Genomic DNA, 22,624 nt, shown 5'->3' with positions numbered 1-22,624 from the left:
TATGAACCAAAATGTTTATTTCTTGAACTATATTCTAAGACTCCAAGTATTAATATACAAGTTAAATATGTATTGAAAATGTGCATTAATTTAATGTGGTTTTTATAATAACTTGTGTACATATTGAGAAGTTTGATCGTCGAATATCAATGGAGCTGGGTGGTGTTGTACTCCGGTCCTCAAGGGGGCGACATGGGGCGCGTGGTTCATTTAAAACACAATCTAAAGGCATGGCGCCACATAACAAACATTTAGCTTTGCCTTTGCAATTCAACTTTATTTATGGAATTGATTTTCGCTTTTCATCTTCTTGAAACAAGTCACTTAGTCGGCGTTTGGGTGGAGCGGGATGCTGGCACACTTTGGCGGCACTATGGAAGACAAAAAAGCGACTTTGAGTGTACCTTCCTACGGGCATGTCATTGCCAGCGAGAAATGGAGAGACTCGTCCCTCATTCAAAACTTGAAGGGTAAATAAATGGAAGGTTTACAACGACACGAACTCTGTGTATTTACATATATAGTTTATGTTGTTTGCCGCCGTATGTTTTACATCTTGTGACGTGATGATTAGATGATTAGTCTGTTGGTGTGTCTCTTCTAATATGTCTTTCCTGTTCGCTTGTCTTGACGTTAATATTGACCAAACCCTCCAAACTAAAAGCACACAAACAGCTTAAAACGCAGGCAAATATGCTGCAAGATAAAAACCAGACACAAACACCATAAACAACTTCACGTAAGAAATGCTGCAAGTTGACACAGCATAACTGAAGTTTGCTAGGCTACCATGGGAGTCTATTGCTATGTCTGTGTTTGCAGAATTTTTCTTATACATTTTTATTGTCTTATTTATGTGATTGCATTATTTTTGTTTTGTCATTTCCATATTGCATTTGTTTTATGATGTTTGTGCATGTTTGGTTTTGGGGCAATTGAACATTGCTTTTTTGTTTGCCCCCTGTCGGCCACAGCATAAAATGGGTCATTCTCTCAATGTTGGCATTCCAACTTGATATCTTCTGAAGGTGGAGGTTTGAAAGTCCTTTTCGAGAATGAGCTCGGCGTGGCAGATTTCCTCCTTCCAAACAAGAGCTGCATCCTTTACCTGTCCGAGTGTGACATCATAGCAGGCTCCACCTACAGGAGGAAGTTGGTCCGCTACAGGAATGTGAGTTTAATAAACAAGTAGCTTCTCGTATTTTTCCCCGATGTAATGTGTCTCTCTTTGGTGTTTGTGAAGGCCTGCAGCAACTTCCAGGAGCTTGTCCTTGTGGAAATCACTCGCCTGGGAGAGCAATACTTCTCCTCTGTTCAGAAGTTTGTTGTCTTTGAGCTGGGACTGATGCTGCTGCCAGTCAGTGGCCAGACTGAGGCCTCTCAGTTGATCGTTCAAATGGTAACAACAAAGTCATGTTGATGCTGTTCAAGCTTCTGGTCCATCTTGAAGGAAACTCACAGCCTCCCTGTACTTCGAGGCGAGTTCCTGGTGGGTGTCGAGTGGAGGGTGGGAGAGATCAATACACAAACCAAGATGGAATATGTCCAAAATTTATTCCTGACACCACAAACCTAATACAGACGTCCGGGCTTATCACAGTCCCTGTCGGCCTATACCATCTAAGTCGGTCTTAGAACAGCACAGCTGCAAAAAAGCCCCTTCTCTCCCTGCCCGGCTGTTTTTACATATTTCAGATTGTGCAGATGCATCGACTGGCCAATAAAAAGTTGCCACCGCCCTCCTGGACAGCGGTAGATGTTGTCCAGATGCAGAAGGGCCCCCAAATCCTCCTGTAGGTGGATGCCGCTGGTGTCCTCCTGACCTGTAAACAAACTGCAAGAGATATCCTCCCCTATCCCGTAACTCATGGGGGTGCGTGTCTGCTTTGCACAGACACTCTTTGTTCCATATCTGTGTGAAACTAAACCAGTAAACAGGTTATAATAAAGTAGTCAGTCTGATGTGTTCCGCGACTAAGTGTTGTCTATGTCTGAGCATGTGGGTGTATCAAGCCAAACTGTGAGATGAGTATAATAAACTAAAACAATATAATGAAATAATCACCTTCAATCTTTGTCCTTTGGAGGTCACAGAAAATGTTCTTTCTAATGCAGGTTCACGGAGATGGCAGGGACAACCCGTTCAGGAGGAGAACTTCGTCTCGACTTTTGGACCCGCTGGTTCTGGCATTGGTGCAGCAGGTTCCTGGGGTGGGCCGGGTCAAAGCTCTGGCTTTGCTTGAGCGCTTCTCCAGCATCCATCAGCTCTGTAACGCAGCGGTCTCTGACCTGGAGACGATCGTGGGCCAGGCCACCGCTCAGAACATCCACAACTTCTTCCACAAGTCCAAGGGAGCTGGAAGCTGACACTGGTTAAAATTCTGGGTTCAGTTCAAGAACCGAGGAGCTAATTAATATTTTCAGTTTCAGTCCTTCAGTCCCATTTCTTCCAGCTCATTTCTTCTTCAATGTCTTCAAACACACTTTTTCTGACTTCCCATAGGAGTGGCACAGCAGTTACTGGTTCATAACATTTTTGCTCTACAAGTCAAGTTATTTAGTGTTTAAAGACCCCACCATTTGGTTAAGAGCACTAGGACCCCCGGCCCACCATCAGACAATAGATTAGGGGTATTTTGTTACCTGACAGGGCTAAAAGTATGAGCTCTATGCATCCATGAATCACATTTGTGTGGCACACAATGCCACCAGGGTGCATGTAAAACTGATTTTTTTTGTTTTTACTACTATTACTACTCAATACCCTCCACTCAAGCCTCATTCGGACTCCGTCACTCACCCATCAGTGTGTCAGATCATGTGATGGGAGAACGATGTGTGATGTGTAAAGTGGAGCCTGTGGGCGAGTTTGCATGTAATTATTACAGTGCCTAGGCTTGGAGAGGTGCTGACTGAGATAAAATATTGAAATTGTATTTTTATGAAGTGATCGCCATTTAACATCTTATGTCATATGCAATTAATGTGCAGATTTACAAATGATGTTAACTAGAGAGTTCTACGACATCCAATAGCTACTTTTCTTACTGAAGAACAGAAATGTTTTCACCCCTAATACCTCTTTTTTAATGAAATCAAATGGGCAAACGTTTACGAAAAATTGGTAAGCACGAATATTGAAAGTCCCTGCCTCTCACTTTCCCCTGAAAGTTCAACTTCAAATTTGAGAAGCACTGATGTGATTCATTGTTTGTGTAAGCAAATAAAGTTGATTCTGATTCAACAGTGTCCCTAGTGGTCACCTGCGCAATTACAACTGCTTGTCCTCAGCGTGGCGCACGTTTCTCTCAGTCTGGAGCTGCTACGGTACTTTTTGTCAAAATTAGAAATGAAACAGAGAAGGTGGATCAGACTACAACAGCAGTTAATGCTAGTGAATTGATTACTCGTCGAAGTAACAGAACGTTAAGGTTACTGGTTTAATTGTTGGCTAATGGCTAATGGCTAACCTAGCAGCCATTTTGTGAAATTGTAGCACTTAGCTACTAGCTCGGTCATTAATGTGTTATTTGTCGATATTGTCTTTTCCCCACATTTTTCAAGGCCAAACCAGGATCTACAGATCATGTCGAAACTGCTAAATTTGAAGGTAAGCAAAGGCTTGGTCCATCAAGGTTATGAGGATACAGTCATGCTAATTAGTCACCTTGCTGTGTTACCTTCTGCACTTATTGACCAAATGGGTTAAAACAAACGAGAAAATCGTTTCTGGTGTGTTTTTAAGCATTTCAAAAGTCTTTAATGGCTACCTATAATGTTAAACATATAAAGCAACAATGAGTCACAATTGAATTGACAATAATTCAGTTTTACTTACAACATCCACAATATTTACTCTGCAGTAAATGTTTTGCTACTTCATCAGTTATCTACTGTAACTTTTCATAAGTTGATATAACTTCAATATAATCAAGACAGTGGATGCACTTTTAATAACTGTGTGTAATGTGTTAGAATCAGACATAATGGATGATTTTTTTCAACTTCCAATTTCTGTGCAAATGTAATGGTTTTCTTATATGGTAGTTTGTGCTTTTTCAGCATTACATTTGACCCCCGCAGGTTGTGGACCCATCATGCCTCTGGGCTCAGCTGGTGGGGGGCAGTGGTGTGGGAGCTGTTGGCAAAGAGCAGTACGACAAGCTATTTGCTCAGATGAATCTCTTCTATAACGACGTCACCAGGGAGGTGTGTATGGTGACGCCCTCCTCCTTGGGCGTGGGACAGGTAAGTGTCATTCATCCAGCGAAGACAAGCCCCATGCTTGTGTGTTACTGAGGGGCTGTGTGTTCTCCTCTAAGATGTGCGTGGTGTATTCGTCCCAGATGAAGATGTGGTGTCGGGCCATGCTGGAGGCCATCATCTTTGACTCGGTGACTTGTCATGCTCGTTGTTACCTGGTAGACCACGGAGAGCTGCTTGTTGTCGTCTTCAGGCAGTAAGACTGGGGTGTTCATTTAGTGGAATAATAATACAGGTCTCACACAAATAACTAGCTGAGGTTCTGTGAGCAAAGAAGAAATGTCCTTCAGGGTCTTCATGGAGAGCGATTCCTCTCTTTGAGTAGAGTGTATGTCCAACTTTGTGTTCTTGTTTGAGGATTCGGTTGGTAGAAGAGCGCTTCCTCCAACTGCCTTTCTGGATGAGAAGATTCCACCTGGCCCGGGTCACACCAACAACGCTGCATGTGTCCTTCTGCGAGAAGGCAAAGCTGGTGTAAGACACTTGGGGCCCCACAAGTACACAGCTCTACATTTTGTCCTTGTGATGGATGTGCCATTTGTTTTCTTGTGCAGAACGGCCAGTAGGTGGGACAGCTCAGCGACGTGCTACATGTGCAACCTGATCAAAGGTGAGCAATGTTTGTCAGTGTCGATCTGTGATGTGTTCTTCTTTAACCTCAATGCAACCATTTTAAAGCGTCCAGTCTGACGGAGGCCATGTTGCTGGAGCCCGAGTCTGATTCGACCGCCATTGAGCTCTATGTGACCATCAATGATGTCAAGGTTTAGTAAATTACATCTAATTTAGTATACACTTGCAAACATGAAGAGCATCGTGTACTCTTATTTAAAGGAGAACTGCAGTTTTTTTGGAATTTTGCCCATCTACAATCCTTACAAGAAACATAAACACACGTCTTTCTCTCTCGAAAGACCACTATTAACTCATTGGTTACCAAAGATGTTATTTCCCAAACACGTATTTTAGGGTTTTTTGTTTTTTTGTTGTTTTTTTTTGTGCGACAGGCACAAAGAGGTGATGAGGCAACTCTAAAATAGAAGAGAGCATGTGTGATGCAGTTTTAAGCAAAAAGCAACCTCAGGGTGGCAGAAGTGCATTTTATAAGAACTCTGCTTACATCTCCCCTATTGAAATACAGGCTGTGCAGCAACCAGGATTTGAAAAGGCAAATTCAAAGACTTTGTCTCCTTCAATGCCACAAAAATAAAACTTAGACTTTGCAGAGGAGCATCAAACATGGGACATTGAAAGGTGGAAAAAAACGTTTTATTCTCTGATGAGAAAAATGTAACCTTCACGGTCCAGATGGCTTCCAACGTGACTGGCATGACATGGAGATCCCACCTGACATGTTTTCTACCCGGCACAGCAGCGTGCATCCCTCATGACTGAGGGCCCTCGTCTGTGTGTAACAGCTGGGTTTTTCAACAGGATAACAATTAGTTTCACATAATTATTTTGTTTCTTTATTTCAGATTTGTGTCAATGATGAACTTGTGGCCAGGAGGTTTGCTGTTTACAACCATGAGTCAGCTGACAGCAGAAAGCTGGACCAGCAATCTTTCAGGTTTTCAAGTGGCATCTTAACTGCGCCAGCTTACACGCTTGCGATCAACCCTCCAGCACAGACCTCGCTTCCTCCAGCTACTTACACGGATGCAGAAACTACATCTCCTTCTTGTTACACTGATGTGGGAATTGCATCCTCTCAACCTGCTACCACCAATGAGTCTCAGGTATTGAGTGTTTAATAGAACAATTGCCAAAATTGGTTTCTCATTCTTATCCACGCTCACTGCTGCTTCAGGGTCAAGACTCTGAGCTTAAGACCTCAGAGGGAATCGGCATGTTAAAGAATGGACAGTTCCTTTGTAGCCAATCAGACAGGTGAAAGCAGTGACGTGTGAATAAAGTTAGACAAAAAAAACGACTGGTTGTGTTATCTCAGCTTGTTGTTTCAGTGATTCGACAGAGGGCTCAGATGCCTCTCTGGCTGCTGCTCTTAACACAAACCTCAGTCTCTTCAGGTGAGAAGTGAAATTATTCTTATTATAAATCTCTCATCTGATTGGCTGGCTAATAATGACAGCGTATGTCTCCACAGGTTCATGAAGTTTCTCAATCCTGGCTGCAGCTTCAAAGAGGCAGAGCCAACTGTTGGTTTGATTAAAATGATAAATGAAAGTGAAAGTAATGACATGCATTGAAATCTCTGTTTGCCCTTTTTGCAGTTGATTCCCAGTCAGGACATGACAGGGTGTTCACCTGAAGAAGACTCCAGCAGCTTCACAAGGAACCGCACGGGAGAGGAAATGTAAGCTACCAGCGCACCACAAGCATTACCTCCACTCTCAGCATAACAGTACAGACATTTGGCACAAAAATTAGCCCACTTGATGTGGAGAAACGACATTCAGTGGTATGAAAAAGTTTTTAAATCACTGGTTGTTGGGATTCAGCCACTTCAGTTAAATATATCCTATAGCAGACGTACATAGTGATATTTGAGAAGTAAAATGAAGTTTATAGGATTTACAGAAAATGTGCAATAATTACTTGAAAGTAGGCACGTGCATAAATTTATCCACCTCAACAGAAAAATGACATATTTAGTAGCAAAAATAATTTAGTTTGCAAAAATAAAACATGCTTCCAATGAGGGTCTGGATTCTGGTTGAAGGTATTTTTGACCATTCTTCTTTCCAAAACATCTCTGGTTGAGTCAGGTTTCCAAGCATGAGATAGTGTCCAAGCATGGAAAGCCCGCTTTAAATCACACCACAGATTTTCAATGATATTAAGGTCTGGGGATTGAGATGGCCATGAAACGTTGTACTTGTTCCTCTGCATAAAAGCCTTAGTAGAATTTGAACAGTGTTTTAGGGTCATTGTCTTGTTGGAAGTATCCAGTATTTGTCACTGATTCTTGAACGCTGTTAGCAAGAATCTGCTGATACTGACTGGAATCCATGCCACCTTCAACTTGAAAAAGATTGCCCCACAGCATGATGGAACCACCACCAAATGTTACTGTGGGTAGGTAGCAAGTATAGTCTTGGAATGCTGTGTTCTTCGCCCGCCACAACTCCATTTTAGTTTCATCAGTCCACAGCATCTTTTTTCATGAAGCTGGCTTGTTCAAATGTGCTTTAGCACACGTCAAGCATGTGTGCACAAAAGGCTTCTTCCACCTGACTCTCCCAGAATAACTGAATAATTGAACGATGCACAGTGACACCCTCTGCACCAAGATCATGTTGTAGGTCTTTGGAGCTGGTCTGTGGGTTGAGTTTTACTGTTCGCACCATCCTTTGCCTCTGCTGCTTATGATATTTTTCTTGGCCTGCCACTCCGGGCCTTAACTAGAACTGTGCCCGTGGTCTTCTATTTCCTCGCTATGTTCCTCAGAGTGCAACCTGACAGCTGAAATCTCTGAGCTACCTTGCCCCTAAACCATGATGTTGAACAATCTACTCTGAGGTGGTTTGACAGTTGTTTAGAGGCTACCATGGTACTACTCTTCAAAGAAAACTTGCAATTGGCCACCTTAACTACCCTTTGTCATGATTGGCTTCTCTTGTGTATGTAGGTCAAGGGTCAGTGTGCTTACCAAACAAATTTTGTATTCCAATAATTAGTGCTAAAGTTATTCAAGTCAATAAAACAAGGGTCCCCAAATTTATGCACCAGCCTACTTTTTGTTTGAATAATTATTGCACACTTTCTGTAAATCCTATAAACTTAATTTCACATTTTCTATTGCGTTGTTCGTCTGCTATATGATATATTTAACTGAAATTGCTGATCCCAACAACCAGTGATTTATAAAGGGAAATATTGAGAATTATCAGGGGTACCCAAACCTTTTCATAGCACTGTATACATAAAGCCGCACGGTGGGCCAGTGGATCAGGAAGACCTGGGTTCGATTTTTCAATGCTAGGCGTCAGGTAAGATCTTGTGTGTGGAGTTTGCATGTTCTCCCCGTGCTGTCTCCCACATTCCAAAAACATGCATGTTAGATTCATTGGCGACTCCAAATTGTCCATAGGTATGAATGCGAGTGTGAATGGTTGTTTGTCTAGCTGGGATAGTCTCCAACATACCCGCCACCCTAGTCAGGATAAGCGGCGTAGAAAATATATAGATTGATGTATGCATGTACACATTCTGACATGTATACATAAAATTGTGCAATAACACTGAGGAAGTGTGTGTGTGTTTCAGCGAGCCACTTCCAGACCAGTCAGACATGATGAAGACCAGCAACTGGGCATGCTCTAGGTGTGACCATCCTCCATAATCTGTTCAGCTTATGCAGTATCTCTACTGATTTATATGAAATGTCACCTTCCTGGAAGTCAATTTATGTGTTCCTGTCACTTCATCTCTGACTGTTAAATGTAGACTTTTGGAGTGGTTGAATCCACAGCCTTTCAAGCTCCATTCCGACGATGACCAGGTAGGCCTTTTTTATTTTGAGACTCACAAGCACAAGTTTTACTGTTTTTTTATGTAAATATTAAACTCCACAAGGATTTTTAATTGTGTGCTCTACATGGAAGTTAAATGCTTTTGGGGGGTGTTTAGGTTGGTCATGGCTGTCCTCAGATACTTTCTCATGCTCCCAAGAGAAGTGACATGCTGGTACACTCAGGCATCCCGGTAGAGCCCTGTTCAGGCCTGGATGACGCCCCCATCACTGACAGCCTGCGCAAGGTAGTCAAGGACCTGCCATTTGTTTTTACTCTAATTCATCTCCATTACTGCTGATGACTGACATTTATACATACTACATGTAACTACAGGTGTGTGTTTTTGTGTGTGGGTCCACTCAGTTTCACACTTGTTTCTCCAGGTGTTGCAGAGGAAGCAGTTTTGCATGCTTCCCGCTGACCACCTCAGCTGGCCTGCTGTGGCTCAAGGAAACAACACGGTCATTATCTCCAATGCTGGAGACCAGCCCCAAAGCTACTTGGCCCCACTCCTCACTCACATGCTGCTCAGCAGCTGCATCTTCACCACCTCGTCCTCCAGAGCAGGAGTGAGCGCATCATCACAGACACACCACAAAACTCATTTTTGTGGAAACATTCAAGCTTCACAAGATGAGACCGCAAGCTTATTGTGTGTGTGTGTGTGTGTGTGTGTGTGTGTGCATGTACTTCACATCTGTCATGTTTTTCTAAGCTGTTATTGTTTGCACATGTAGCCAGTAGGAGTTCTCCTATGTCCTGGATGGGAGAAAGTCCAGTTGGTGTGTGACCTCCTAGAGGAGAGCAAGGTTTCCCAGAGTCTTAATCCAATCAGCATACTGCTGGGCACTGGCAAAAACGAAGCTAAAGATGTCAAGATTCCAAAAAACTGTAAGATAGTTGAAGATGGTGATTGAAACAGCACGATAAAGGTCGACTGGAGTACCCAGGTTTGTTTATTTACAGGCCTGCTGTTAGTGACCACTCCCTTCAGCCTTGTTCGTCTGCTGTCATGTCATTGCTTTCTGTTCCTGCGTATGAGCCACTTGGTGCTGGATGAGGCAGACAGGCTTTTCACTCTCGCTCCAGAACAGGTGACACAATGAGCTATTGTATTTTACTAGCATGGTGCTGCTCCGTTTTTCTTTGACACACTGAAACAAGCTTATAAATGGAATTGAAGGTGTTCTTGTTTTAGTCAACCTTACACAAACACCTTTGTACAAGTAATACAGCAAGTCGAATACCATGGAAATGCTGCTTTGCTCAGTGTGCTGTGTTGAAACCCATGTTAATATAAACACGCCTGCCCTCCTGTCAGATGGAGACCATTTTGCAGCATTTTCAGATGGTAAACTCCCGCCAGGAAATGGCCTTGCGTCCGCAGCAGCTTGTCGCCGTGGCGAAGCGTTGGACGAGTCACATGGAGGATATGTTAGCAAACCACATGCCCTACCCCTGCCTCAACATAACCATTCCCGAAGAAGCAGCTCTTTACGGCGATGTACAACAGGTTGGTTGTCTACATGTCCAACTTTCTTCATAGACAGGAATTACTCACAGGAGTACAGTAATGGCTTGCCCTTTAATGCAGTGTCATCACAATGTGTGGCTTGTCACAGGCTGTCCTCATGACATTAGAGAGCAGCAAGATCTCTGCACTGTTGGGTGCATTAGATTTTAGCCCTGACATCGGTCAGAAGACTCTCATCGTCACCAACTCCGCTGAGGAGGTTGAAAGCGTTTTTAAGGTGACCAGTAATACCGCAGTGCAAGTTTTCATCAGCACTCATGGTCAGGTGGCAGTACCAAATTTTTTTTATCCACCAGGCTGTGAGCAGTAAATCAGCGTTCTGTCTAATGTCTCACAAGGGTTTAACGCACAAATTTGACTTTGTGGTCCAACAGTGGAGCAAAACCATTGGGCCTGGCACTCAAGTCATTCTAGGTGAATCACACAGCATTCACAGCAATGTTGCTTTTTCAATTTGTCATACTTTGTTATGCTGTTTCTCTTTGACCTGTAGTCACCACCAATGACTGTTTGAGGTGTTTTGGGGTCACAGATGCCACTTGTGTCATCCACTTTGGCTTCCCAAGTTCACCCAAACTGTTTGGATGCCGACTCCTCTGTATGAGCAGCAACTTCAGGAACCTCGCAGAACCAGTAAGACTAAGATATGCTGTGGGTCTACTAGGTCTGGATCAAATTAGATGTCTTGCTCCCAGGACTCAACACTGGCAGGCCCCAAAGTCACCAGGTCCTTGCTGCTGGTCTCTGAGAGGAACGCTCACCATGTTAGCGGTCTTGTGCGCTATCTCAGGCGAACAAATGCTCTTTTGCCCTCTGAGCTGCTGTCCTTTGCAGAGAGTGCAGATGTGGCAAAGGAGGAGCAGAAGACTGAGCAGCCACTTTGTCACTACTTGAAGACCTTTGGAGTGTGCAGGTTCAAGTCTTTCTGCTTTCTTGGAATCATGATTCTGTTGTCATATGATGTCAGTGTATTGTCTGAACCACCATGTGACAGCATGTGGGAACATACCTGTAGATATGAAGCGTGTGTTTTCCAATGTAGGGCCAGCACTGTTTGTCCAGACCGCCACAGGTTTCTTCGTCAACTGGATAAATCTGAGCTTCCTGCCTCTGGTGTCATAGAGGTTATATCATCACTCTTCACACCAACATTTATTACAATTCAGTTGTTTTTTTTATCCACAAGTCTCAACTATTCCATTATTTAAAGACCATTAGCTGCTGACCTTCATCTTTCTGATATGATTGATGACCAGATGACTACCTTTGTGCTTTTTCTGACACCGGCAGGTGTTGCCTCTCTATGTCAAGACGGCATCAGTCTTCTATGGACGTATAATTAGGAAAGAAGATGGTGCTTTTGACAGCATGGCGTCTCACATGGCCTCTTACTATGCTGACAAGGAACCTTGTCCTCAGGAGGTTCTGGAAGGAGGCTTGTATGCGGTGCAGGAGAATGACATTTACCACAGGTCAGGAAAGCTTATTCCAGATCTCCTACATGATTGGACTCTTCATCGTGATAGTAAGTAGAAGCCTCCTCCTGCAGGGTGAAGGTCCTAGCTGTTCCAGACACGAATGGCCGGCTGTTTTATAGAGTCCTTGTTCGCTTTATTGATGTTGGTAAAGAGGAAGAAGTTAAATCCCACCAGATTCTACAGCTACCAGAGGAGTTCCACTCTCTCCCCAGCCAGGCAGTGGAGATGATTGTCTGCCAGGTGAAGCCAGTCGACGCAGAAACTGACTGGCATCCCAAGGTACCTGTCCTTTCACTCTCTTTAACCTCAATTGATCTTCTCCCCCCCCCCCCCCCCCCCCTTGAGTATAAAGGTGCCCAAGCTTTTTCCAGCTAGGGGCCCATACAGAAAAATTAAATGATGCTCGTGTCTCACTTCGATACATTTGAATATGTAAGATGCTAAAACTTATGCAATATACTGTAGGTTGGCTATACTCTACTTTCATAAAGATATGGAGCTGAGCATAGGGCACCCCTGCTCTTGTAATTTCCAAGTTTCCCTGCCAGCAGCACTGACTGGCATTTTCACTTTAAAGCTTTAAAGTACATGTAGGAGTACAGTTGTTTGCATTATTAACATGCAAACATGTCTTGATTTTTTTCAACCTTTTGTATTGAGTTGTGGACTCCTGTAGAGCAGCTATACACAATAACCTGCCCAGAATACTTATTCTAGCTGTATATCCTTGGATTTGTGCTCCCCCCCCAAATCCGCTGTTTGAATTTATTCCACCCATGGCCTGCACGCCGCTGTGATTGCTCACACGCCCAAAAGTCTTCCTGGCTACGAAGGAACCCCACTTTGTAATATATCGTTTTACACAAGAACTCAACATTCTAACTACATTTATAAGTCAAAGTGGAAAAAGTATAGTAGGTACCCTTTAAAACAAACACACACAGAAACAATGAGTGTTGACACTATAAAACAAATACCAAAAAACAAAATGAAAGTACTCAACAAAATATTTGATCATACTGCTGTCAGATAAATAACTATGAAATAGGAGTGAAATGTGAAAGTGGTAGCTTGGGGTGGGAACTTCTGGTGTAAACGTAACTTGGAATAAGTGGTGAAAATTGTATTATGTTAGTGTTTCAACATTCAAACACACGTTAACACAGGAAAAATGCCTTTCAATGATTTCACAGCAGAAGAAAGAAGATTAACATGTGTTTTGGTGTCATGAGCATTTAAAGTAAAGCTGTCTTTATTGATTTTGAACATTTGTAGGTGACAAGAGCCATCAGCCAGAAGATCCAAGGTGTCCAGCACCGGGCCAGAGCGGTCTTCAGTGTGGGAAACACTGTCTTTGTTGATCTTATGGTAGGTTTACCCCACACACCTCTTTTACTGACTGAATGTACCTCATTTGAACAGGGAGACGCACATAAAATCATTTTGTTTTTTTCTTGAGGTTCGGGAGACCCGCGTACCCGGAATGAAAACAGTGATAATTGAGTATAATGTTCCTACGCTGATTTTGAACACGGGCATGGGAGAACGAAACACAGATCATCTCAGACTTTTGGAGGAGATGTGTCAGGGAAGAGGTACCCCCTGCAGCAGCGAGGCAGATCACACGTCCTGGTAAGGGACCTTGTAAGTATCAGGATCCTCCAGCTTGACTGTATGGCCGTTCATGTTTTTTCGGTTCACATTAGGAACAAAGCCTTGGAGAGAGTTCTCGTGGGCAAGAACCTTGATTGTGCAGCATCACCACAGCCTCCTGAGTCCATCCTGCAGCCTTCAGTTTGTGATATTTGTGATGCAGACAAGACGGACAGCAACACCTATGATCTGAAGTTGCTTGACTCACTTTCTTTCAAAGTATAAAAATGCACATGAAATCAAGTAAGCTAAACTGATACTTTTTGACTTTGACTCCGTAGTGGAACAGAAAGTGGACCTGACTCCAGAACACTCCAAGTACCTCACCATAACAACTACAGAGATGGCAAGTCTTTCATGTTGACCTTTTGGATGTGGGAGAAAGTGTGGCAGTAGGCTAGGCTTATACTAACTTAGGCTACGTTCACACTGCAGTGTATGATGCACAATTGGGATTTTTTGTTTAAATACGATCTTTTTTTATGTTGTAGTTCACATTACCACACAAATGAGACATGTTAATATGAACGCAAAGTATCTGAAAAGTGACATGCATACGCAAGAGCACAACAGCGCTCGCATTTCCTTGTGTTTACAGAAGTAAACATTGCTGCAGTGTGAGCGCGAATGATGTGCAATGCAATTAATTTCATTTGCAACCACATACTGGGTAATTCTATGTGCAAATTCAACAAATGTGTTTAGTAAAAGTAAAAAGTAGCATACAGTATTTTCAATCGTAGCATAAAGAATTCAAGACATCATAGTCATTTATTGACAGATTTTAAACCCTGAAATATGTTGAGGTTGTGGTGTGATTTACAGTATAACCAAGCTAAGAAAAAAACAAGGACACAATCATGTAGCCCACTTGTCACTATATTGATTTCAGAATCGACTTTGGAGCATGAAGGAGCTTGCATCAAAGTATCAATATTACAGTATCGATCAACTCATTACTAGCCCGCTCTCCTTAACGCATTTGCGCAATAGCACTGTTTAAAAATAATGATCGGATGAAAAGAACAACTTTGCCTACATTGGTGAGTACCTTTAACCAAGTTTTGCATGATAAACCACACCTTTTTCATGACTGCCTACATCAGTGAGTACCTTTTAACATCTCTGTAAGCACAGCAATACATGCCTGAAGTACGGGTCGGATATATGCAACCTGACCATTCATACTTTGGGTGCATTGCTTACATGTCAAATTTAGTGTATCCACATACGAATGAGGCCTGAGTCGCATTTGGAAAAAATCTTAATTGTGCTGTTCACACTGACATAAAAAAATTAAATACCTGTCTGGTATGAGCAAAGAAATCGGAATTGACCTGCAATGTGAACATACCCTAAGACGTTATAGTGTCATGTCAAGTTCTGTGTCCGCTCTGGCAAATAAAAGAAATTATGTAACCTTACACTTGATGTTCAAGTCAAACATGTTGGTGGTCTGTGTCTGAGAATGATGTTTGGTTCTAACGTCTTCAGGTGTTCCTTCTTGTGATGACCAAAACAATCAACAGATCTTCGGTTGTCATGAAGATAACTACGCTACAAAAAAGTACACTGCCCCTACACGTCACTTGTCCATATTTGTTGTCACAGATGAGATTTGATGCATCCCTGTTTGCCACTTTGTCTCAGTCTGCACCCTCAGGTTCTTTGGTACCAGACGTCTGACCTGGTAACCGTGACACTGAAGCTGAGGAACCCGCAGAGTCAGCGCTGTGATTTCCACACCGACTGTGTCATGTACAGGTCTGTCAGGACGTCGCCGGTCTTTGCTGGCTTATTTCATACATCACTCAGCAGTCAATGCAGCTTTTTGGGCAGAGCACTGTACACTGGAGGCAGCAGCTACATGTTTAGCAGGGCTAACTTTTGTCTCAAAGGAGAGCCAGTACTGGGCACACATGCTTCTCTTTACTAAATTAGTACCCCAAAGGGGCAGGGGTGTCCAAACATTTTTCACAGAGGGCCACATACAGAAAAATTAGACTTTGATCAACTTCATGTTTTACCTGGTTATTAAACATGGCAAACCCAATCCACAGTAATTTCACTGGACAAACTGATGATGACTTTTGCATCTGCAAAGGGTGCGGTCATTTTCATCAAACACTATCATGATCATATTGACAATGGTGAAAATTTTTGTCACAATCATCTACTATGTTCATAACATTTCATCTAGGATGTAGGTCAAGTTATGCAAAGCTTAATATATTTTCAGCTTTGTGTCAAAGTAAAACCGATATTACTGTTGCTTTAATATCTTGTAACATTGCAACTTTTTTCATGAAGCCCTTTGTTTTGTCTTATCAGTGTGGCTGTAGCCCTAATTTAAATTTCATCTTCGGAATATGAAGAGACCATTAAAAAAAAACCAGGTGTAGGCCACAAATGGTGTTCATGTCACACTTTGGACACCCTTGCCATACAATGGATACATTTGATTACTTTGAGCAGATAATAGGTTCCAGTTTAATTTTGATTACATTGAAAAGACAGCTAAGTCTCCTTTTGAGATGTTGCGATTGGAATGTGAACATTTTTCCTGCATGAACCATTGTGGTTGTCTACAACCATGCATTTGTAGTTAAGGTAAAATTTACAACATACCAGACCATCTTTGATCTTTGTTGTACCTCCAAGTGACTGTTTAGCCTCTCTACATATCAACCCTGTAATAAAATGTTTGTTCAAATATTTTTTAGCATCCCATGATTACTGTGCTGGCTTGCAGCATGTAACAATTTCATTGTTGGACAGTGTGGACCATGACTTTTGACTGTTGTATAAATGGCAAGAGGTGGATACACAGGTTAATTATATACCTGCTAGTGGAAGAGCATTTCATTTTTCTGCTTGTTACTGGCATAGTAGATAGAAAATTAAGTGAAATTGGAACATTTCCTGCAGCGTTCTGTCCTGATGTTCTGTCACGGCACAGTGGTTGGGAATCACTACACTACATGTCACAACAGTGACAACTTTGTTTAGTCCAAACAAATCCAAGGTGTGATTATTATGGAAATGTTTGTAAGGTGTCTGTGTGTTCAGTGGCAGTGTGAACGGTCGCAGCTACAGAACCTATCTGGACCTGCACGCCAACGTGGTGGCCGAGCGTTGCTGCTGGGAGCTCAAGTCTAACGAACCCGTCCTTAAACTGGTCAAACAAGACCAGAGCTACTGGCCAACGCTGGTCAAGAACAAGGTGACAGTATATTCTTAACTGTCTCAATGCTTTCAAAGCATCACAAGCTTTAAATTTTTTCTTGTTTTTTTCGCCACAGAACATTTTTGTGAGTTACGACATGGAGCACTTGGAGGAGGAAGACGATGAGTCGCCACATAGTAAGAACCAGAAAGCTTTAGATTTCCAAAAGGGGTGTAACAATTTGTTTTAATAACGATTCAATATATGGTCGCTGGTATGATTCAAGAACGATTTTGGGTCATTTAGAACAACACAACTTTAAACTTAAAGGAAAGCAGATGGACAGATGGTGGTTTACTTTGCCAAAAGGATGGAAATGGCTGCAGTGAATACTTTCTTCCAGAAGAGAGAGGAACATAGGGTGGCCTATAAGAGTAGAGGTAGGCGTACACAGGTAGACTACGTCTTGTTTAATCTGAAGGAGATCAGTGACTACAAAATAGTGGTAGGTGAAAGTGTAGCCAGACAGCGTAGGATGGTGGTGTGTAGAATGACCGTCAAAGATTAGCCGCAACAAGATGGAGTATACGTATGTGTGAATGAGAGTGACCCAAGTGGAAGAGTGACGAGAGGGAGGGAGAAGAGTTACAGAAGGTGGAGAATTTTAAATACCTGGGGTTGTGCTAAAATGAAAGGAAAGGTATACAAAACTGTGCTGAGACCAGCCAAGTTGTTTGGTCTACAGACAGGAAGGTACTGGAGGTAACAGAGATGAGGATGCTGAAGTTCTCATTGGGAGTGACCAGGATGGATAGGATCAGGAACGAGTACATCAGAGGGACATTACAAGTCAGAGAGGCCAGACTGAGATGGTTCGGACATGTCCAGAGGAGAGATGTTGGATATGTTGGTAGTAGGATGCTGCGTTTCAAGCTGCCAGGTAGGAGGCGTAGACCAAAGAGGAGGTTTATGGATGTAGTGAAGGAGGACATTAGAGTAGTTGGTGTAAGAGACAGATGCAGAAGACAGGATTGGATGCAGGAGAGTGATTTGTTGTGGCGACAAAGAAATAGAAAGTGGGACGACGCGTTGACGTCAGCGATGTCTTACCAGCCCAAATCACTTGAATCTCAACATGTATTGACTAATAATTGACCACAGTCTACCATGAAACAACAATCATTAATTAATTAATTTCTGAAAAACCTCAGTATAGCGACAGAGTGGTAATGGAACCGCAATATTGTGAGGGACGACTGTATAGACTACAGTTAGCCTGACGTCACACTGCTTAAACCATCAGTTCTAAGGTTACAAGGAGTACAAGGAGTATGCTGATTCCCCAGCTGTGATTGCCCTGTGACCAGATGTCAGAATTAGTGCTTTTTTTCATTTGATCACTTTGTGCGTCAGGTGATTTCTTTGTTGGGGAAACGGGAGAAGACGTCTACTCTGTCAGCTTGGACAGCAGCACTGACTCTGACTGAATCTATGCTCTTTGTCACATGTCACTGCTCATAACGGAATACTCCTCATGGACTTACATATGTAACACACTCATGACAGATACATTTATTGCTACAGTGTGTGAAATAATGATTTCATCTTGTATATTTGAAGTCTCCCTTACAATGACATGACAGTCCAGATTTTTTAATGCTAGGTTTGTTTAAATATAATAGAGTAGGTGAAATAAGTTCTTGAGTCCCTGCTGATCTTGTTAGTTTACCACCTCATAAAGACATGTACAGTCCAGAATTGCTATAGAAGTTTTAGTGTAATTGGAGGGATGAGGTTTAAAAAAATCCAGAATAAATAAACTTGTAGATCGTATAGTACCTCACAAAAGTGACTTTACTGTCCCCTTTCATGGGACAACATTGACATTGACACTGTGATACAGTGTAAAGTAGTCAGTGTATACCTTGTAGAGACCGTATACCTGCGTTCCCCACAAAATAACTCAAACACATTAACTTGCAGTGGTTCTCAACTGGTGGGAAAATTTTTGCAAACATTTGGTTGTTAACTGAAAAACACCCTAGCCCGGATGGATGTTAACCAAGGCATGACTGTATTTAAATATTTTTGAATTGTACTCTGTTTATCTGAGGAGTTGAATGAGATCAACTGGACTAGTTTGATTTTCCTGAAGATGTTTCACATATCATCAGGGTCCAAGTCCAGTTGCTATCATTCAACTCCTTAGCTAAAACATCTTTGCACAAACTCTTTGTTCAAAGAATTATTTCATTTGTGGATAAAAATGTATTATTATTATTATTATTATCCAGGAAGAGGACACAATGCAATGCTTGCAGCAGGTTAGAAAGTTAGCGCCCTCGAGGCAGTCATGTAATTCAGTCATGTAAAAGTAGTTCTGGTGCTACCCGTTTTGCCTTTGTTCATATACTGTACATAAGATGCATTTCTGCCAAAGAATAAGACTGGGCAGGAGGGTCTTGCCTGTATGTGACATTAATAAAAACAGAAAACAAAATAAAAAAATTTATAAAAAATTAATTAAAAAAAAGTGACAGTCACAAGTAGGCCTGGCACGATATTACATTTTGCGATATTATTGTCAATATTATTTTGAGACCTTAGTTTTTCATTAATGTGATGATAATATACAGCATAATATGAGTACACATATCAAAAACGCTAAACTTTAATTTCTTTAACATTGTAATTGGAAGGTCAAGAGCTTGCAATAAACAAAAAGGTAACCCCAATGAAAATAAAATGGCGTTTCTCTCCAAGCAGAAATAGCATTAAAAAAATCACAATTGCATTTTGTATATTAATTTTGAATCGGTGTCACTTCGTCATTGTCTGAAAGTTGACCAAAAAAAACAAGAAATCACCTTTAAATACTCTCAAGTTCACATTAACATCAGCTAATTTGAATATGCAAAGGCATGAAAGTGTTTGCCCCCTTCCTGATTTATTTATTTTGTGTCGCACTTAAATGGTTCAGATCATCAAACAAATTAAAATATTAGTCACAACAACACAACTGAAACCAACCCGTTTTTAAATGGAGCTTTTTGTTATTGGGGAGAAAAAAAACAATCGGAACCTACATGGCCCTGTGTGAGTAAGTGGTTGCAACCCTAAACCTAACAACTGGTTGGGTCTCTTACAGCGCTGTGGAGGAATTTTGCAGAGCTGTTGTATTCAGCCACATTGGAGGGTTGTTATAAACCAAAGTTAGATTTTTTTAAACTTTCACACAGGACCATGTAGGATTGGATATTTTTTTCCTCCTTTAGTAATAGTTTCAATTTAATAACTGTGTTGTCATTGGCTAATATTTAAATTAGTATGACGATCTGAAACATTATGCTCATTTTTCGGCCCTTTGTATTGAATCGTTGACTCCTATAGAGCAGCTACACACGATAACTCACACGTGGAGCTCAGAAGCTGGAAGTGTGGGCGCTGTGTTTACGAAGTGCGAACAATCCTGGTATTAGTCGTGGAAATGTGGTCATTAAACGTTTTTTGCGGGGCTACTGTGTTCCAGACATCAGTGAGCTTGTAATTTGCATGCATGCAAGTAAGCCGGTGTTCATACAAACAAGTGTTCAGAGTAGGGTTGGGCAATATGGACCTTGGCATATAAAGGATATTTTTGGGATGTATCATGATATGACGGTATAAAACTTAAATTCAGCATAGTCTTTTAGAAAAACAAGCTACAAACATGAAGCCATATAATTACATACAGCACATTTACTTATTTCCGTTGGGTACTCCGGTTTCCTCCCACATTCTAAAAACATGCTAGATTAATTGGTGACTCCAAATTGTCCATAGGTATCAATGTGAGTGTGAATGGTTGTTTGTCTATATGTGCCCTGTGATTGGCTGGCGACCCCGCCTCTCGCTTGGTTATTGAGGCCTGTTCCTCACCTCTCTCACAATCATCCTTACCCCACCAGGCGAAAACTTGCATGGAATTCCAGAGCGAGGGTGATGGATTGTTTTCTTCGACCATTCGTGAATTATTGCACCAATAGTGATTTAAAGGTTCCTGTTGATGGTGTTGTAGTCCATTGTAGTCTTGTGAAGGCCTACAATATTGTCCGTCAGGTCCTTTGAATGGAAGAGTGTGTTTCTGTGACAGGGGTCTGATATATATCCACTTGATAATTTGACATTCGGAGTACTTTACTAAATATACAGGAGTAATTTGTTTGTTTAACGGGCATTTTATTGATCTCTGAGGTACAAAATGCTTGCTCATTGATCAGTTACTTATTTACCTCGCTCTAATTAAAGTTTGAACATTAGTCATATGGTAAACTTACAAAATCAGCAGGAGGTCAAATATTTCTTTCCCCACCGTATGTATCATCTGTGGAAGGAGCTGAAATATAAAGTTGGATGGAGTGGACCAAAATCCCTCCCAAGATGTGTGCAACAAACTACATGAAAAGTCTGACTTCTGAGCAAAACAAACCTACCATAAAGGTTATGGACTGTTGATGTATAATTAAAACGTAAAAGTTGGACATTTTTTCTCATTTTAAGTCTATATTATTTGACATGACAAGACATTTCAAGCAAATGTTTTCTTTTTTGTTACCATTAACGTTTATGCCACATATAAATCAAAAGATAGTTATTGGAATGTGTTTGAGAGGCAGTGATTTAGTATGTTTGCATGATGCCTCCCAGGTGGTCCGGGCTTGCCCGGCCTGAAGGCCTCCGGGGCAGACCTAGGGAGGGGTTATGTCTCACACTGGGGGGGGTCCTCCCGGTGGAGCTTGAGGAGGTGGCCAGGGGCCGATAAGTCTGGACTTCCCTACTGAGGCTGCTGCCACTGCGACTTGGGGAAGAAAATGGCATTGAATGATTTAGCTATGTATTCCAGTCGCTGGTTTAAAACACAATTTTTTGTCAATTAATGTCGTTATTAGATGATGTTTTTGTTCACGTGGCTGTCTTGTTGAGTTCATTATTTGCCATTTGTTCTTTTGTCGAATAAATGTGAAAGAATCTTCATCTTAATAGTACATTTGCTTAAGTGCATGGACCTGTCCAGGATGTAGACGGCCACACCACTACGTCCGCTACGGGGCACCGTGGAGTTGCTCTGAGTGGGTGACATGGATTTAACAGTGGTCTGGTTACATCTCTCTCTGTGTGCGTAAAAACAGCACAGCTGCTCTCCTGCAAAGGATCGTTGGTTAGCATATTTGCAGTAGGTCCTTAAATGTGTTCTTACAAGTACAGCCAGGGATGCTAGTAGTCCCAACTAGGGTGACCATATGTCCCGATTTACGCTGGACTGTCCCACATTTTAATGATTTTAATGCATCCCGCAAATTGACTCGCTGTCCCACATTTCTGATTGACAGGCACCAATTTCTAAAATATTGTTTTTTATCAAACGCCAAACTCCGAGAGCAGACAACATACTGGAGGCTATCGTGGGGGCGGGTCGTGGGCTGTGTGCATGACTGTGACAGGCAAGGGTTGCTGTCAATCAAACAACCGGGCGCACATGCAGGAAAGTCAATTCAACACAGAGATTTGAGATGATGAATGAAAATGGAGGAATCTGACAAAGTCAGAAGACTGAAGAAAAGGAAATGCAGTTCCAACAATGTTACCTCAATATACGATGAGACTGACTAATTACAGCCTTTATTGTGAGCTCCTATTTGTAATTAATGTCTCCAGGATTGACCTATTTGCTAGCAGTTTGTTGTTTTCTTAATGCAGATAATTTCAACTGCAATTCCATGTCCTGTGTTTTTGTTTGTTTTATATTTTGTAACAATCGTATATATAATTATATATTATATTTATGCTTATATTATATTGTGTGTGTGTGTGTGTGTATATATATATATATACCACCATTTGAGAACTAGTGATAAAGAGGATAGTTGGCTTCAGTTAATAAATGAAACATAAAAAGATATTTGGCATAATTCATGTTTTCTGATTGAAGGTAAGGTTTTTTTTGTTTTTTTTTTTAAGTTTATCCAAGTCTTGAGCAGCGGGAACGCCCACTTGCTTGCGTCACTGTTGGGCT

At 41.7% G+C, this 22,624-nt stretch overlaps 2 protein-coding genes across 5 annotated transcripts; both read left to right on the top strand.

Moving 5' to 3' along the window:
• Positions 1–192: 192 nt before the first annotated feature.
• Positions 193–3,118, top strand: faap24 (FA core complex associated protein 24). Its single transcript, XM_058075288.1, has 4 exons — positions 193–470; positions 1,029–1,171; positions 1,244–1,399; positions 2,116–3,118. Exons 1-4 carry the CDS (start codon positions 350–352, stop codon positions 2,365–2,367), a joined length of 672 nt encoding a protein of 223 aa, XP_057931271.1. The 5' UTR covers positions 193–349; the 3' UTR covers positions 2,368–3,118.
• A 107-nt stretch (positions 3,119–3,225) lies between these two features.
• On the top strand, positions 3,226–22,307 carry tdrd12 (tudor domain containing 12). 4 transcript variants are annotated; one of them, XM_058075276.1, is made up of 35 exons: positions 3,226–3,327; positions 3,565–3,610; positions 4,084–4,248; positions 4,323–4,459; positions 4,621–4,737; positions 4,818–4,873; positions 4,942–5,027; positions 5,742–6,002; positions 6,074–6,153; positions 6,228–6,293; positions 6,371–6,422; positions 6,498–6,580; positions 8,494–8,550; positions 8,674–8,728; positions 8,857–8,985; positions 9,125–9,310; positions 9,479–9,632; positions 9,708–9,835; positions 10,063–10,254; positions 10,364–10,492; positions 10,572–10,689; positions 10,808–10,908; positions 10,971–11,188; positions 11,318–11,399; positions 11,566–11,747; positions 11,825–12,032; positions 13,029–13,121; positions 13,213–13,385; positions 13,460–13,603; positions 13,688–13,752; positions 14,901–14,973; positions 15,057–15,170; positions 16,476–16,629; positions 16,709–16,769; positions 17,986–22,307. In XM_058075276.1, the coding sequence occupies exons 2-35, from the start codon at positions 3,587–3,589 to the stop codon at positions 18,057–18,059; spliced, it is 4,017 nt and encodes a 1,338-aa protein (XP_057931259.1). In that variant the 5' UTR covers positions 3,226–3,327; positions 3,565–3,586; the 3' UTR covers positions 18,060–22,307. The 4 variants fall into 4 exon arrangements, with proteins under 4 accessions (XP_057931259.1, XP_057931261.1, XP_057931260.1 ...); XM_058075275.1 differs by having other exon boundaries at positions 3,227–3,327; positions 10,769–10,908; XM_058075278.1 differs by lacking the exon at positions 10,364–10,492 and having other exon boundaries at positions 10,650–10,689.
• Positions 22,308–22,624: the final 317 nt, after the last annotated feature.

Source organism: Doryrhamphus excisus, chromosome 6 (assembly GCF_030265055.1).
Source record: "Doryrhamphus excisus isolate RoL2022-K1 chromosome 6, RoL_Dexc_1.0, whole genome shotgun sequence".
Lineage (NCBI taxonomy): Eukaryota > Metazoa > Chordata > Actinopteri > Syngnathiformes > Syngnathidae > Doryrhamphus > Doryrhamphus excisus.
Note: the sequence above shows the minus strand (reverse complement) of the source record. Positions and strands in the feature narration are given on the sequence as shown.